This window comes from Silurus meridionalis, chromosome 13, assembly GCF_014805685.1.
Source record: "Silurus meridionalis isolate SWU-2019-XX chromosome 13, ASM1480568v1, whole genome shotgun sequence".
NCBI lineage: Eukaryota > Metazoa > Chordata > Actinopteri > Siluriformes > Siluridae > Silurus > Silurus meridionalis.
This window is the reverse complement of record NC_060896.1, coordinates 22843222-22861906: the sequence shown is the minus strand read 5'-3', so window position 1 is coordinate 22861906 and position 18685 is coordinate 22843222. Positions and strand designations below refer to the sequence as shown.

The 18685-nt window shown below is 37.0% G+C and overlaps 1 protein-coding gene across 2 annotated transcripts; it reads right to left on the bottom strand.

Moving 5' to 3' along the window:
* Nucleotides 1-939: 939 nt before the first annotated feature.
* Nucleotides 940-13756, bottom strand: pex16 (peroxisomal biogenesis factor 16). Of its 2 annotated transcripts, XM_046864974.1 has the most exons (12): nt 13531-13756; nt 13191-13226; nt 10530-10606; nt 8670-8803; nt 8485-8585; nt 6858-6932; nt 5963-6112; nt 5657-5729; nt 5455-5577; nt 2134-2198; nt 1940-2031; nt 940-1110 (listed from the first exon to the last, which is right to left on the bottom strand). In XM_046864974.1, exons 1-11 carry the CDS (start codon nt 13655-13657, stop codon nt 1973-1975), a joined length of 1020 nt encoding a protein of 339 aa, XP_046720930.1. In that variant the 5' UTR covers nt 13658-13756; the 3' UTR covers nt 940-1110; nt 1940-1972. The 2 variants fall into 2 exon arrangements, with proteins under 2 accessions (XP_046720930.1, XP_046720929.1); XM_046864973.1 differs by lacking the exon at nt 940-1110 and having other exon boundaries at nt 1148-2031.
* Nucleotides 13757-18685: the final 4929 nt, after the last annotated feature.

Sequence of the window (18685 nt, the reverse complement as noted above, 5' to 3'; positions counted from 1 at the left end):
ACTACTTTAAAATAGATCCACGTTTCATTTCTATAGTACTGTCCCTTAAGAACATATACACTGAACAAAATTATAAACGCAATGTCACCCCATTGAGAATAATTGGGATGCTCTGGATTGGCGTATATGACTGCATGTTTCAGTTCCTACCAATATCACTAACACAGATTTAGACAGATTTGTGAACAATATTTGAGAGAAATAGGCCTTTTGTGTACATAGAAAAAGTCTTAGATCTTTGAGTTCAGCTCATGAAAAATTGGGGCAAAAACAAGTGTTGTGTAAGGATTTGAGCGAGTTTGACAAGGACTAAATTGTAATGTCTAGACGACTGGGTCAGAGCATCTCCAAAACTGCAGCTCTTGTCCGCTGTTCCTGGGCTGCAGTGGTCAGTATCTATCAAAAGTGGTCTAAGGAAGGAACAGTGGTGACTGGTGACAGGGTCATGGGCAGTCAAGGCTCATTGATGCATGTGGGGAGCGAAGGCTGGCCCTTGTGTTTCAAGTCAACATATGAGCTTCAGCTCAAATTGCTGAAGTTAATGATGTTTATGCTCAACAGGTCAGGACTGTATTGACAGCTATATTAGGCAGGTGGTCATAATGTTATGTCTGAAATCTGTATGTTTACTTTCTAGAATCATCATTTTTGGAGTGAAAGTCTTTACAAAAAGAAGATTATTTTGTGAATCTGAAGATTCTTATAATAGTGAGGGGAAAAAGAGGGAAGAGGAGGAGATGGAAATATTTATGATTGGAATATGATGCCAAAAAAGCACATTTTGGTACAATGGCTGGTGTCCACCAATGTACATAGTGAATATAATCTAATCCATGTCTTGAAAGCTATTTTATGGAAAAGACAAGTAGTAGAATTTGAAGACGACAAAACAGACACCTTTCCTGGCTATTCCTTCTCACAGAGTTGATTGCAAGGGTCTTTTTGTCAGTTTATGCATGTGTAAAAGCTGTCTTATTTTATTCAGTTCAAAGACACTCATTTTAAATTAGACTTTGAGTTATGGACTGTTTTTGAGCATGCAACTTGTGGGATCCTTCCTCATTGTGTTTTAATGCACCATTATGATGAAATGAACCTTCTGATCTCCATCTGTTTTGAAAAGGGAAAAAAAGGCGGAAGGGGTAAATTGCTTTTCCCATCACTGGCTGATTTATTCAATGTTTAAAGGTGTTTAGAAAATCCATCATCTGTTCCACACATTGGCTTTGTAGTCCATTTTTTTTTCAGATGCCTTTAATAAAATCATGAATATTTATAATCATAATGCATTTCTTGAAATTGCACCAGTCAGTTTTACTCAATTATCAAAAACAGGTTTTTAGTCGGTTCACAGTGGAAAAACAGAGGACATTCATCAGTTCACTGCTTATAATGCTGGTTTGATGTTAAGGGGTGTCCAGAAACACAGGATGCCCTCTGAAGCTTTTTATCAGTTTTACTTAACCGAATGGTAATACCGCAGCTGGAAAAATAAATCAGCTGCAATAATGACTCAGCAGGTCAGGGAGAATCACTGTCCTGCTGCGTGAAACCATTATCTCTTAAATAAATAATAATTGAAAAAAAAAAAAAGAATAGATTTTTGTGCTCATAAGGAAGAATAACTTGAGAAAATATGGGTGTAAAATGTGGCACTGGGTGAGTTGATGACTTGAAATGCCAAACAAAAAAAAATGAAAACTTAAACAAAACAAAAAACAAAACAGGATAAGGACATTAATGATTTTCTGAACCGAATAATTAATAGTCCATTTTATGAAAACAATCGAACATGCTAGTTTAACAAACTGAAATATTGTGTTGAGTCAAAGAGCTTCCACTTCATCTACGACTCAGATTGTCGCAGGATGTTCTCATGTGCGCCCTTCCCCATGTGGTTCAGTAGCAGATGTAAGCACTTGGAGTCCTTTATGCTTACAGGGCTGGATGACCTTTTTCAGCATGTTCAGCCTCAGCCCCAGTTATAAAAGTAGATCTTCTGCCAAATGGGTAAGTATTCCATCAGCGGACCTGAGCAGACAGGAAGCACATATAATTATGCCCGTGCTAGAACACAATAGCGGGTACGAGTGTTATTCTTAACCGAGAGTATGGAAAAATAATCTCACTTACGTGCAACTAAACCGACTCCGGGAATATAATCAGCCAAAAACCGGAGAAGGAACAGGATCTTAGCTCTGTAAATGACATTGAACAAACTGATTGCTCTAATCCAAACGCTGGAGTAAAAAATTAAAAATAAAGAATCAGGTGGCAAACAAATTCTCTAAATTGATAAAAACCAGAACTGATTGTTTTGGCCTTGACCAAAGCACCACATTGGGTGGAAACCTAATTACCACCCCCATTGTGCAACCTGGTCATGGTAGCATCCATCTGCAACTAATTATTATTTTTTTTTCCTCAATAAAAAAAATATGGATGAGTTCTTATGCAACCATACTGTGGTAGGGTTTATATATGGTAAGGATCGGACACCTGGTTTTACTAACTAGTATTCTCTGTTGCAGTGAGTGATGGAGTGGATAAAAGTAGAGAGAGACAAAACCTTGAGAGAAAGAAAGATGGACACCAAAAAAAAAGGACACCGTAAAAAGAAAGGACTGTGTTGCTAAATAAAGCTGTTTTTTTGTTTGCAAACCTGTCGTCCCTTCCGATTCATTTGGCCCATGGATTGAGCCAATGAGCTTTTAACACACTTTTTTTACTACACAAACTACCATATATAGATTTCCCCACCTAAATATCATGTTGTTGTTTTTTTTTTTTTTTTTTACACAAATTTAATAATGAATTCAATAATTCTGCATTAATTATGTCAAATACATAATTCATATTTCATTTTTTTCCTCAGAAATAATTGTGATTATACAGATGTTTTAAGGACATCCAGTTGGAAAAATAATACACTCCAGAACCACGAACATGAATTTGGACTTTAATTAATATAAACAGTTTGCGATAATGGATCAGGACTACAATTGCCATGAACACTTTTGCACTCAAGTTCCCAAAAGTAAACAGCTGATAACCTCAACAATGATGGATATATAATGAATGGACATTTAGCACTATCCAGATGAGGACAGGTCTCAAGGTTATGTTCTTATACTATCTTAATATAAGATGAATATTTTACAAATTTAAAATATAGTCTACATCTATTTATTTCTATATTTAAATGAATAATTCAGGCAAACATCCAGCACTTTAAAAACCAGCTCAAACTAAATCCCAAGCACTCCAGCTACTGGTTCTATTATCTTTTTGTTGTCCATTTCCTTTAGTTTTTAGTTAAAAGCTGATCAAACATTAACAAGAGTTAATCTTTTGAAAATGAGAATGAAATTATAATAGAATAAATGTAATATTGAGCAATAAAAAAAATATAGACATCTCACTGCTGTACCACAATGCAGAACTTCAGCCTACTGTCCAGCTGCCAGCAAATAAGTTATTCATCTTAGATCTTAAATTAGCTTTTATTCTATACATTTTCTCAAATAAACTTTTCAACACTACTTGTTCTACCTCCACATCATGTAGTCATTCACAAATTGCGAATGCTTTGTGTACAATTGTCTGCTGTTTCCTACATTATCAACAGCTTATGATCGAAAATGTTGAGCTATTTTATGAGTCGCTCCTAGTTTTATAACCACAATGACTGTATAAGACTGTAGAAAGAACATTACTTAAGTAATAACAACATAACAAGTCTGGTTCCTTTCAAGGTTTCTTCCTCACAACATCTAAGGGAGATTTTCCTTGCCACAGTCACCATGGCTGCTCATCAGGGATAAATACACATCATTCACCTTTACTGTTGATTTCTGTAAAGCTGCTTTGAGACAATATCTATTGTGAGTTTATGTCATGTTGATCAAAATATTGAATGCAAAACGAGTGTCATAATCCGTCAAGCTTCTCTTCTTCAGATTTCTATTAAACATTTTATGTAAAAGTCTTGAATTGATGAATTGTGCAGATGAATCTTGAATGTCTACGGCATCAGATCAACCAATGACCAACCAGTTCTCTAAAATAGGTCAAATGTGAATCGCGTGAAAATTCAATTGGCAAACGTAAACAGACAAAACACAATCACAATTTACGTAAATGGATGAACAAAGAGGAAACGAACGAACACTAGTACAGTACAGTAAAAGTGCAAATCCTGTCTGGACTCTTGCAATTAAAATCCTACATATGCGGTAATGTGTACATTTGTGCTGTTGAAATTCGTGGATGCCGTACAGAAGAAATTCAGTCTTGTGCAATTTCAATCACATCAGCAAATACTGAAACCATGCACTGTCATACTGATGATCTTGTTTGTAAACAATGACAAAAGGACTTGTCATTCTGATGGCAGTGATTTGTTCATGGACACAAATACTTGCGTTTGAGAGATGAGCTGGATTTTGGGAAAAGTACAAGCTGAATCGAGAAATGCTCCAAAGCAACAACTGTAGCACTGTAAAAGAACTGATGTCTCATTAGTAAGATTTTCTTACTTGCTCAATTTTTCTCTTCACAAATTGTTCAACCCACAATCATCATGAATACCAAATCATGATATAAATCAGTAGGCATTTGTTGTTGGTCTCATTGTGCAAGCGTCCATAACAAAACGCGTATGATGCACGTTCAGCGCTTAACTATACATGGCTAAAATATCGCCATCTACTGGATAATTAATATAAGTAGGTTATTTACACAAGCCTTAGTGCCGGTCCCAAGCCCGGATAAATGGGGAGGGCCAGCGTAAAAACATGTGACAAATCAAACATGCGGATGATCCGCTGTGGCGACCCCTAATGGGAGAAGCCGAAAGAAAGTTTATTTACATGTACAGTGCAACCACGAGGTTTTGACTCTCCTTCTGATGGTTTCTTTTTCAAGGGGAATTGTACATGTACTGTAAACTCAACAGAAATTGTAAATTACTTGTCATAAATGTTCCATAAATGTTTTTATTTTACTCCGAACTTTCGAGCCACTCGTGGCTTCTCGCAAACTATCAGATTTTTCGCGAGGTACTGTTCCAAATGAAAAATCGCGCACTATCGAGTTCGCGAGGTTTCACTGTACATGCTTTGGTTTGTGCAGACTAAGCACACACGTTTTAGTTCAGTGATGTAAGAGCAATGTAATAAAGGTTCTGCTTTTCAGTGTGGCATGCCGTACATGTCACTAATGGAAGGGAATTACATTTGTATATTGTATTCAAATGAGTTATTTTTTTTTCACCTCCTTTCAACCTTTTCTTTTCTTTTTTTCTTGGGACTGCCAGAGTACCACCTCATGGTTTTCAACCTCCTTTGCTGTTTATCTAAAATTGGATTCTGCCTAATTTTAGGAGGGAAAATAGTCTAAAATGTAAAAAGGCACACTCTTACATTCAGCAGTTAAACTAGATTATAGACTTACTCAGAGTATCGGTCGTAGAAAGGTGAGCGGAGCAGGTAGTAGAGCAGGAGGAAGGCTCGTCTCCTCATCTCAGCCTTCTCTCTGCGGTTCAGCGTCTTCCTTGTGTCGGACAACAAACTGAAACTGTCCACAAACAAAACGTTGATTTACAAACTGACATTCTAACAGATTGACCGAAAAAGAGAAGGAACACTTTCTACACCTTGTTATCTCCAGGATGCCAGAGATGAGCCAGGGCTTCCAGGACCGCCGGCCGCAAAGTCCTAGAGCGGACACTGAGAGTGTACAGCATTCAGGAAAACACACATTCACAATGGTACATGCTTATAGTATGAATCCTTAACGACAATAGCGAGGTGCAATACAAAACATGATGCATCATACTTCAATACCATCCATTTATTTCTATTCTATTCTGAGTTTTCTATTTTTTAAAACGCAATACAAATCCCTGTGCTCCCAAACCTTATTTTCATTGTTGTTCACTGATTGCCATGCATTAGGATACAGTGGACTATGGGTCGAGCGATGTACAGTGATTCGGCAATAGTCTCCTGTACGCCCAGAGGGGTGGGGCTTGCCTGTAGGTCCTCCTCCTGCTCCCTCCGTTTCCTCGCTCGGTGAGGATCACCCCATAGTCGACTCTGCAGTGACGTGGCTGAAGGAAGAAAAAAAATATTATTTTATCATTTCAAAGCACTAAAATACATCAGCACAATGTGTAACCCACCCAATTTGGGCTACAGTCTATTACATTTAAAATGCTGCCTGATCTGCAGATGGCAACATACATTTAAACTCATAAAGGCATGTGTTTATGTGTTGTTTATATACACCAACCAGGTTAACGTTATGACATTATAATATTATGACCGATGTAGTGAAAGCGAGTGAGCGAGCGAGAGAGAGAGAGAGAGAGACTGTATGGATGTATTTTTAATGCTAATCATAATTACACCATTGGAAGGTTTCAAAAATATACACCCAGGAACTTAAATGCAGTTTTTGCTCTGTCCCTCATGGCAGTGTGTCTCTTTGTTTGACTTTGCCATACCGCTAAGTGTTAATATTAGCTGAGGCTATGCGCTCTCACTGCTGTCTTTCTAGCGAAATGCATAAAATAAAAATAGAAGACTTCATGTACACTGAACTGGTTTGAAGATATTTTCAAACAATCTAATGTTAGTTGACATTTCTGTAAAGACTTATCGTCATGCATATTTGAATAAAGGATAAAAGCAGCAATAGCAAACCCGGATCTGGGTCTCCTGCCTGATTTGGTGACATGCCTCAGGTAGTTCAGCACATTAGTGGATTAAGCAGCATGCCTCCTGTAAAACCTGAACTTTCTGTTTCGTTTAAAATACGCTACAACTGTGCTCAGAAATATCACGATTTCTTACCACTTCTCAAAGGTCTCACCACTCTTCCCGAGCGCTGTCCAACGAATGTGATGTCTTCCTCCACATTGCCCTGATCTAATCAGGAAAAGATGTAAGACACCAATCCCTTTGAACATGAATCAGATTTCATTCATTTATCTACACAAACTTCATCATGGGAAATCCAGAGACTTTCCCAGAAACAATCGGCAGGAATAATACTTCTACAACTACTGCTCTATCACAGTCACATTTCATTTATTTACACTTTTACACATGGGGACAATTCAGGGTAAGCAATACATCTACTGGCATGTTTTTGGGAGGTGGGAAGAAACCTGAGAACATAGAGGAAACCCCTATGGTAGGGCTGGGCGATAAGGTTTAAAAAAATAAAAAAATAAATAAAACATTTTAAATGTTTGACCAAATCAAGATTTAAATTTATTATTATTATTATATCTTTTATTTTATGTGTAGCTAGTCAACTTTAAACATAACCAAAACAACATGATTGGAGTAACATTCTCTTCATTAGTAATTAAAAAACCCCATCTGGTTAAGGAACGTGTTTTTAGTGGGCATGCCATTAATAAATGGTCAACATGGTGTAAATTATTGTAAAACAAATTCTCTAGTTATAGATCTTTGAAGAAGATTTGAATGAAATATGAAAGCAAATATTGTGCATTTTAAATAAACATGAAATATATCAGATTTCGGACCCATTTTTACCAATGCACACATTCTCGGTCAACTGAAAAAAAATCAATCAAGCAAATTCAAACCAGTAGTATTAATACAGTAACTTTAGCTTTGAGCATTCTTCTCATTCAGTTTGGTGTCTCTGTTGCTAATGCTGGAATAAATTAGTGTTGCTGCCACTACCGTTTGTTTTTGACAAAAGTTTGTACAATGTACAATTAAATCCGAACCATTATCAAAACCACAGCGGTAAAGTAACTACCCTTTCTTTGGGACAAGAATCCTGACGTGAAGAGACATCCGTTTCCATGATTGTCCATGACCCCATTCTACATTACATTCTTCTGTCTTTTGTCTTGCATTAATTGCACTAGAATGCATACGATGCACTTTGTCTGGCTATCGTATCTTTATTCCTCAGCTCTGTGTTCTGCTATGTAGCTCTATGTACCTCCATGGTGATGGAGACACGGCTTCTTGACTTGACATTCCTTCATAGAATGCTCTCATGTGAGCTGTTATTCAGGCGGACAATATTGTCTTAACATTTTTTTGCCATTGGTGCAATGACAATGTATTTGATTGGATGTGTGCACCCAATCATTTATTTTTTTTTTTTAAATACAAATCGCAATACCTCGATCTAAAAAAAAAAAAATGACATTCAAATGAATTAAAGAAGAAAAAAAAAAAATATATAAAATGTTTTACAATTTTTTTTTACTATTAATCGCCCAGCCCTACCATGCGGACACAGAAAGAACAAGAAAAGAAAAATGCTCGCCGGCTGTGCCACCATGCCATCTGGCATTCATGAAAATTTTGTAGGCCACAAGACTATTAACACATGCTAATTATGTGAAGAAAAAAATAATAAAAGAATGATAAAAAAGATAATAAAAAAAATCTATTTCTAAAACTCTTTACTGAGATGCACTCTTACCTCTGTTGTACACCTGTGTGTCTCTATCCAGAGGGATTATTGGAGGCGACGTCTGAATGCCTGACTTGTACCAGAAAAGCAGCAGGATGCGAAGGATGGCTCTGCGGACGTGGAGGAAGTAGGTAATGACGATTTCAGCGTCGCTTTTAATCATACAACGCAGAGTGCTGCGCTTAGAGTCTTACTTTGCGATCTGAATGAGGACGACCACCAGCCAGCGCCCGGGTTCTTTCCACAGCTTTGCGGCTCCCATCTCAGTGAACACCTCCACATACTCCAAGACAGAAAGCCAAGTTAGCAGCCTCTGCTGGGAGAGAGACTATCACAACACAAACACAAAACCCAGTCACTTTTGTGCAGGTCAAAAATGCTGATACAGAGTATTTTCAAATGCCACCATAAACTCAATATAAGTTCAAGCTTTCTCTACGGAGCGCCATTAAGGCCAGTGTGAAAGAAGCCGAAGGTCATGAATTCCATCTCGTTTCCCCTGCGCCCCCGGGCTATGTGTTGCATTTATTGCACCACTGAAAGTGCCTCAGTCTGTAAATGTGTTTATTTCTGAACACCGAGGTTGGAAAGCTCAATGATAAATATGTCACGCTAGCGCAAATGAAGAAATAAAGAGGTCTCTGGATACTCGGGCTTAACAGACAATTTTTCACTATTAGACTCAATCGGTGTACAGATATACAGCAATGCGGGGCTGGAACTTAAGCCAAAGAAGGATAATACAGGTAGGAACACAACAAAATACACTCTAGAGCTCTTTTTGATGTGGTGCGATACACTGAGGTGTGTAATAACCTTGTTGTAATGCAATATGATGGTGCTGCTTTTGGTTCTTGGATTTATTCTTTTATCAAAAGATGAAACAATGTAGTAAGCAGAAATCAACTCACTTATGAGTGAGAACAAGAACAAGAAAGATAAAAAGAGAGAGGGAGAGAGAAAGACAGAGAGAGAGAGAGAGAGAGAGAGAGAGAGAGAGAGAGAGAGAGAGAGAGATGAAAAGAGGCTATGCAGAACACTACAGTATAATCGGCTTCTTTGCAACTGTGTAGCAGAAATAAAAATACAAGCACAAAGACCATGCATCTGTATGAAAGAAGGCCACACCTCCTTTACATCACACATATTCATAAACCAGGCATAACTATAAGGCCACCGATTAGGCATAACATAAACAGCATTATCTTCAGTAGTTTGAGCTACAGAAGCTCGTATGTTGGACCACACTGACCAGCCATCGCCCCCACATGCATCAATGAGCCTTGGCCACCCATGACCATTACTTTTAATAGATATTGACCACTGCAGACCAGGACCAGCTCACAAGAGCTGCACTTTTGGAGATGCTCTGATCCAGTCGTCTAGACATCACAATGTGGCCCTTGCCAAACTCTCAAATCCTTACGTTCGCCTATTTTTCCTGTTTCTAAAACATCAAATTTGAGGAAAAAATGTTCACCTGCTGCCTAATAAATCCCTCCCACTAACAGGTGCCATGATGAAGAGATCATCAGTGTTCTTCGCTTCACTGGTCATAATGATAAAACGTCATAAAATTATGCCTGTTTGGTGTGTGTAAGAGGTTTCACAGAAACAGATGAGACAGTCTCATATACCTTTTTCAATCAGACTAAAACATACTGACTCCAACAACAGGACTTTGCCTCTTTTGCTTTGCTGCTATTTACGATCTTTGGCATCCTTTTGTTTAGGAAGATTGGGAATTGCCCAGTCACATAGCAAGCACTACACCATCTATACTACACAGGGCAAAATGCGGTCACCTATTTGCCTGGTTGGTTTTCCCGCTGCTTCTTAACCCGAGGACACGCCGTTCCCTTTCAACTCTCACAATTCAACTCATCTCTAAACAACTTTATATGCGTTACTATGCCAACAACACACAGGCCCACTGCTTCAGCTATCAGCAGCTTATATAAGTGGACTGACTGCCAAAGGAAAAAAAAAAAAAAGAGGTGAGAGAAAGACAGAAAGCAGGATGAGGCTGAGCAAGAACATCCACAGGAAATTACCACAGGCAGAGTCTTGGAGAGAGCCTTCCGCAGAATGTCATCATTCAGCAACACCAGCAGGTTTGACGCTGAATACACTGCAAAATAAAACAAGCAAAAGTCGAGACAAAATGAGACACCAGTCGCGGTTTATTAATATGTTAGTGTCCCAGATTCACACACCTAATTCAAATCATATGCTAATTTCCATGTGTTTCTGACTGCACGATCGGAAGAAATTTGCTTAGAGTTGTATATTATGTCTGGCCATGCTTTATTACAGGAACAATTAGACCGTTTTCCACATTGAATTCCCACAGGTCAATGCACAAAATGCTTTAATTGAACAAAAAACAAATCAGCTTGTGAAAGGTGGGTAATATTCAGATACTGGCAAGTCAGCCACAAGCCTGTACTATTACACCAAACACTTTTTGGAGTTAATCACCACAAATGTGCATATGAGCATGAATTCAGCACTCAGCTACTGATGTCCTGTTCATGTTTATCGGCTCTAGGGAATACAGCAAACATTCGCTCTTCCTTAATCACGTCATGACTATACATGAAGTCTGCTCATTGTGCGAACGATCAATCTGTATAGACACTGTAGTTATTGTTGCTTGGAAATGACAAAATGCTGCAATGCAACAGTATTTCTACAATGACATGCAACAGAGCTGAAAATTACTTCAAATTTAAGAATGAATCCCATTTGATAGCCGAGTCTTACGACCTACTTTTGCACACCATGACTGTATGACTGTAAGTCTGATTCGCTATATGATACCGGTATCGAATAATACACATTTCACTGTTGTGCTCAAAAATGCAAACAAAAGCCAGTGCTACATTGATACTCGCAGCGAATGTTGGTGAACCCTGGGCATGCTAGGGATGATCTTTTATAAAAAAAAAAAAACACCTGCCTTGGGGCAAAAAAATTATGCATAGGTCATATGAATAAAAGTAAACCTGCAGCATTAAGTTGCCATAATCACTTAATGTTGTTCTCAACAAATGGCTATTGCACAAAAGTTTTAAATAAAAGCAGCACAAACTTCAAGTCCTAAAGCTCCTGCTCTTAATGTAATATCCTCATTATTAATTATATTTCATTTAGGAGAGATAGTTTTTCATGATAAGGCTATATCAATGTGTTCCAGTTGAGATGGTTTTATATATATATATAGCATTTTATAGCAGGTACAGTAGTTGTTGATGTTTTGAGGATTAATCGGCACCGATAGTTTATTGCTAGAACTATCAGCAAAAGTCCATACCGATAGTTTTTTCGCTCTCTGGTCTGCTGCTACTAGGAGAGCGTCCTCTGAACGGACGTGCAGTGTGCACGGAGAATGCTATATTATTATTCCTTGAATATTTATATTATTAATTAATATATTCATATTTATTTCATATAGTGCAATTTCATGATTCAGTACGTGAATTTATTTATTTTATTTTAAAAATCAAATCAGTTGATTAATTAATCGACAACTATGATACAACCATACAGTAAAATCCACTATCGGCCAACATCTAATAGCAAGTTAATGTACCCCCCCCTGTATATAGTACAGACCAAAAGTTTGACACACCTTCTCATTCAAAGAGTTTTCTTTATTTTCATGACTATGAAAATTGTAGAGTCACACTGAAGGCATCAAGGGCTATTTGACCAAGAAGGAGAGTGATGGGGTGCTGCACCAGATGACCTGGCCTCCACAGTCACCGGACCTGAACCCAATCGAGATGGTTTAGGGGTGAGCTGGACCGCAGAGTGAAGGCAAAAGGGCCAACAAGTGCCAAGCATCTCTCGGGGAACTCCTTCAAGACTGTTGGAAGACCATTTCAGGTGACTACCTCTTGAAGCTCATCAAGAGAATGCCAAGAGTGTGCAAAGCAGTAATCAAAGCAAAAGGTGGCTACTTTGAAGAACCTAGAATATGACATTTTTCAGTTGTTTCACACTATTTTGTTATGTATATAATTCCATATATAATTCCACATGTGTTAATTCATAGTTTTGATGCCTTCAGTGTTAATCTACAATTTTCATAGTCATGAAAATAAAGAAAACTCTTTTAATGAGAAGGTGTGTCCAAATTTTTGGTCTGTACTGTATATATATATATATATATATATATATATATATATATATATATATATATACAAATCACAATACATATTCACAAAGAGCCAATTTCATTTATGAACTGTCATTTAATCAGAATAAGAGATTGTGACAGTAAAAAGACATTTTAAATGATATTTTCACACCCACTCACTGAATCTCTTGCATGAAGCATATTTTGTCTCAAGAGAACATTTTGCATGGTGAATTCATCTGCATTTATCAACTTTCTGCAGTATCACAAACACGACTTTCAGCACAGCCAATGTAACAAAGAACCCATTATTAGTATTAAATATTAGAAACCATTCATTTATCATTATTAATGATCAGTTTTAATCAGTATTAATCAGACAGCTGTTTATTCAGGGTTAGCTGAATCAGATGTGCATTGAATTGATCTGGTGTGTGAGAATGGGACAAAAACTGCAGTCATAAAAAAAAACAAACAACAACAACAACAAAAACCACACACACACAAAAAGCATAACACATACAAACACAATAAACACTAAAAATATTATATTTATAGATGTGCATCTCACCTAACTCTGAAAGTTCATGAGAGTCTGAAAAGCGACCTGGAACAGGACAAGAGAAGTGAGAAAATGTTTTGCATCCATGTCATCAGGTTTAAAAGCGTGTGCAATACAGTAGGCGACACAAACTGATGACGTCATTTACTCTTCGCGTGACATAATGACAAAGTACTGCATAGTTTGCTGTGCAATATTTATCATATAAGGATCCAGAGTAGCTACGGATAATTATAGTCCTGAAATGTCAACAACTCCAGAGTTTAGAACTAAATACCCGCATAAAAGCATGACAACATGGCAAGTATATTTCAACCATTTTTACTTTCACTTCCTCGGAGTCTCTGACCTGCTATTAGGTAGGACAGAGTCCGCACTGCGCTCTCCAGATGCGCCGTAACGCCCGGGTTGCGGCTCACGTAATCCCGGTAGCGCTCATAAAGCTGTGCGAGCTTCTCTAAATAAAGTCTAGACATCTGTGCAGTCTAATGCATGGAAAGCTGATGAATTACAGCACGCAACAGCGTGTGAATGGCACTTCCGCAAAGCAACACGTTTCCGGTACCAGCATGACAACTTCCGGTTGTGGGAGAAGTGGAATTTAAAGGGCCCGCGCGCCAAACAAAACAATTCCTTTGAAGCAGTAGGGCCTCATGTTGGGCATACGAGTTGGTACCAAAAAGTTTCGAGACTATCTCTGTTTACAAGAAAGCACTTTATTTATCTACGTTTACACACTACCACCTTCAAAGTGCCTTGGTTCTTTGATTTTGTTTATCAAAGTGAACAAATCTTTTTTCAGTCATTTGGTTCATTTCGTTCCTTTATTTCCTGTGCATAACCTATGGAGATTTTGTGATGCTATGCTCATGAGCATCCAGTAGAAATTGAATGAATCACTGTTTGCGATTACTCGTTCTTTTGAGTCACATTAAAAAACTCGCTCAAAATGAACAACCCATCATTACAATACAGGACTCCCAAGATTCCTGGTGGTGTCAAAACAGTGACTTTTGCATCATTATATGCCAAACGAATGTCATGTCAAACGTGTCTGTGGCAGATTTGCCCATTTTAATGCAGAATTTCATATTTGCTCTTTGTTCTAACTTGCTGTCCACAATGAAATCAAAGACATGGTAACACACATGGTCAGAATAGAACCAGTTAGCACCATTAGTCCCAAATCTTCTCTTCTCTTCTCTTCTCTTCTCTTCTCTTCTCTTCTTCTCTTCTCTTCTCTTCTCTTCTCTTCTGTCACACAGGAAAAAACATGACTGTAACCTTAATGTTGCATATTTAAATACAATGACTGCCAGAAAACCAGTTGCATTAAATTTAGCTTGTAAGATAAAAGCACCTACAAAAATAATAACCATACAGTACATAATGCAATGATTAGAAGGGAAAAAATATCCTACTGACTTTAAATGTATGCTGTTTGCTGACCAACATTTATCTCTTTTAATTTGTACTAAAACAGATACAGCTATTACATTACATTATTACCATAACACAAGCCATAATCTTTTTCTAAGAATTTATTTACCACCATGATTGTAAATATTCCTTTGTAAATGTGTATTTCGATCCTAGGCCTTCAGTGAATCAATCCACCACATATCCACAGCTATAGAACCAATAGATATTATACAGAAGCAATGCATCACAGACAAGTATCTCATATAGTGAGAATGAATTCCATTCCATTACTAGTTGATAGAGTGTACAGTCAAAGTCATTGTGTTTTCTTTCCATATATACTATTATGGAAAACTATTACTATTATTATATGTGTACACACACACACACACACACACACACACACACACACACACATATATATATATATATATATATATATATATATATATATATATATATATATATATATATATATATATATATATATATATCTCATAGTAAACAAAGAATCCTCTACCATTAAGGCAGACACTTTTCTAAAAATAACCAAGCTAGGTAGGATGTATTTTTTGAATAGTATTTTATCACTCTACCCCTCAACAGCAGGCTAATTTTTTTTTAATCTGCTTGTCAATGGGACATCTGAGACTGGGATTAGGCAAACTGCAGATGTTTGTCCTGAAATTGATTTCTCTAGGCAAAAAACAACTTGCTGTGGATGTACGTTTTTATATCCACCAGAATACACCAGTTGTGACTTTCCTGATGGTTCTGCTTGACCAATTCATGAATTTGTTGGTCTGTAGAAGCAGACCAGCTTCTGCTTCCTCCTGATAAACCCACTTTTATATTTAATGTAAAAGCTAATGAACACACGCCGGTATTAACCTGACCTTAAAGGACATGTCCTTGCCATAAGATGAATGTATGCACTGATGGCATATTTTAGGATGATTTTTATTTCAGTAGAGCTGCAATTTGTGGGTTTTGAGTGTGTATTCAAGAATTATGTGTGTTTACTGCATCTGTTCATTAAAATGTTGGAAGCATGAAGTGGGTGTGACCTAAACTGATTTTACCACTGATTATATTAAAAATTTTTTTACATACAAACTACCAAGCAAAATGGGGCAGAACTAACTTGCTTCCTCCAAGAGCAGTTTGATCAAAGGGCATGCAACACACTTAAAGGAGTATTCGTGTATCTGCCCTTTTCCACATGCATGGGCTTATTAAATGCCAACAATTACCTAATGTCACTTTGATTGCCAGTGGAGAGAGAGGTCCCTAGAGAGCATGGGCAATTTTGCTTTGCTGGCTTTTGGCCATGAATGGCTGTGGCATGTAGGAGATGTGAGCAAACTGTTGAACAAATTGAACAAATTAAATTGGTTTAATTTCTTGTAGCATAGGCCCAAACAAACTATGAGCCTAACTTAAAAACCATGATACAGATTAGGCACTTGGATGAATTAATTAATCCTATCAATGAATCAATCGACCGTCTTGCTCATGTGAGTTTTCCGTGACATTCTATAATACCCCATTCTCAGAGAACAACTAGATGCCGAATCTTTTTAATAAGCTTTTTAAACAAATAAACAAAACCCCATGAAACTCCTGTTTTGATCTGTGTTTTATAGCAAGCACATTGCCATCCCGGCCATATACAGTATATTGTGCAGAACACCTGTATTTGTGCCTGTTTAAATCACATTATTCTGCCATTCCAAATAACATATTTGTATTTAGTTACATTCCTAGTATGAATATTAAGCAAAATTGTATTTTATTCACCCACAGTAGCCTAGCCAAGTGGATATATGTCTGACACGGTTCGCTCAGTGACCTTTCAATCTGATTAGCAAAAAGCATTAACCCGCAGTGATGAGCACTGTATCATTACAGCACTAATCTGAAATGGTCATGAGACAAGCAATGAGGGAAAACAGTTATAAATATATGCATGTCATACTGTTGGAAATGAATATACAGAGTATTTAGTGTAATAAAAAATGGATTATAAGAACTCATACAGCATTAACACAGACTGACCTCTTCCAGTTTGGAAAAGCCTAAATCTACACGGATGCTTATATTTTTTTGACACTTTGATAAATGATGGCGAATTTAAGGTAGTTTTTAGAAACATAATATAACTGATGAAAGGCAAAATAGCCTCCATCAATGCTTTTCCTGAGAATATTATTACTAGTTGAGGATGGATTGTAAGTACAGACTAAGCATTATCCCAGTAGAGAAGATTAGAGCGGTCAGAAATCTCATTTTGTCAATTTAAGCTCTTGGAGCTGTAAGACCAGACCTTCCCCGACGGAGAAGCAGGCAGCCTCGGGTCTGCAGATTTTAACGTGAAGAATGACAGTTATGATCTAAAAGAGCAGTTTGATGACAACTCTGTCTCAAGAGCATAGCATTTCCTGTCATCCATCAGCCGCAAGTGATCATTAAGATAGGAAGGAAGTTTCGTTTTGGTACTCCTGAATGCACCCTTGTCTTCTCCTGTCTTCTCCTGTCTTCTCTTCTCTTCTCTCTTCTCTTCTCTTCTCTTCTCTTCTCTTCTCTTCACACAGGAAAAAACATGACTGTAGTAGACCTTAATGTTGCATATTTAAATACAAAGTCTGCCAGAAAACCAGTTGCATTTGGCTAAGCTTGTCAAATTAAAGCAAATACAAAAGGAATAACCATACAGTAAATACTGCAATGATAATGAAAAAATATCCCACTGACTTCAAATGTATGCTGTTTGCTGACCAACAGTTGCCTCTTTTACTTTGTACTAAAACAGATACATTTATCTTGCCCACATTATTACCATAACACAAGCCCAAATCTTTATCTAACACATTTTCTTTTGTTAAAAGTAAATAAAACCATGAATATTGTGTCAGGGAATAAAAACATTTTGTATGATCTGATTTGCTGAGTTGCTGTGAGTCTCCATGACAATCCTGTAGTAGTGTTTCACAATCAGCACTATGTCAGGGATAGTGTGTTGGAATTGGCCGTAAATCTGCACACAACACCATATGTCATATGCCAGTGCTGACCAGTAGAACAGTATTATATATACAGTACAGACCAAAAGTTTATATATATTATATATACAGTACAGACCAAAAGTTTATATATATTATATATACAGTACAGACCAAATGTTTATATATATTATATATACAGTACAGACCAAAAGTTTGGACACACCTGCTCATTCAAAGAGTTTTCTTTATTTTCATGACTATGAAAATTGTAGAGTCACACTGAAGGCATCAAAACTATGAATTAACACATGTGGAATTATATACATAACAAAAAAGTGAACTGAAAATGTCATATTGTAGGTTCTTCAAAGTAGGCATCAAGAGAATGCCAAGAGTGTGCAAAGCAGTAATCTAAGCAAAAGGTGGCTACTTTGAAGAACCTACAATATGACATATTTTCAGTTGTTTCACACTTTTTTGTTATGTATATAATTCCACATGTGTTAATTCATAGTTTTGATGCCTTCAGTGTGACTCTACAATATTCATAGTCATGAAAATAAAGAAAACTCTTTGAATGAGAAGGTGTGTCGAATTAATTTTACCTTTATTTATTGTAAACGTATAATGAGAAATATTAAATGTTATTCAAGATACTTTCCTTTGATATTTTGCAAAACTTCATTTAATGGGAATCTTTTTTAGGACCTCCACCTTCACTCAGCTTTTACATTCACATTTTATTTATTTGGGCGATGCTTTTATCCAGGTTGATCTACAAATGAAGCGGAATCAAATCCAAAGACCAAAGCTGTTCAATATAAGGGTTCCTCATGAATTAATTTTACAAAAAATTCTTCAATACTCACAAGAATAAAATGAAAAATCTAGTTGAGCCTGAATATCTAGCAGCTGCTACACCATAGACCCTTATGGTAAAACTTAGCACTATCAGTGCTTGTAGAAAAGAAAAGGTTGTTTCCTGCTGCTGGAAGTTTACCTCAGGCAATCTACAAGCCTAAATTGTATCTTTTTCAATAAACACCTCATCGAATTTCAGAATACAGCTAACCAATT

Coding starts and splice junctions, on each gene's coding strand:
- pex16 (XM_046864974.1), bottom strand. CDS start 13,657: ATGTCTAGACTTTATTTAGAGAAGCTCGCACAGCTTTATGAGCGCTAC. Junction 10,607..13,190: donor TCATGAACTTTCAGAGTTAG/GTGAGATGCACA, acceptor TTTATTTTGCAG/TGTATTCAGCGTCAAACCTG. Junction 8,804..10,529: donor TCTCCAAGACTCTGCCTGTG/GTAATTTCCTGT, acceptor GTGTTGTGATAG/TCTCTCTCCCAGCAGAGGCT.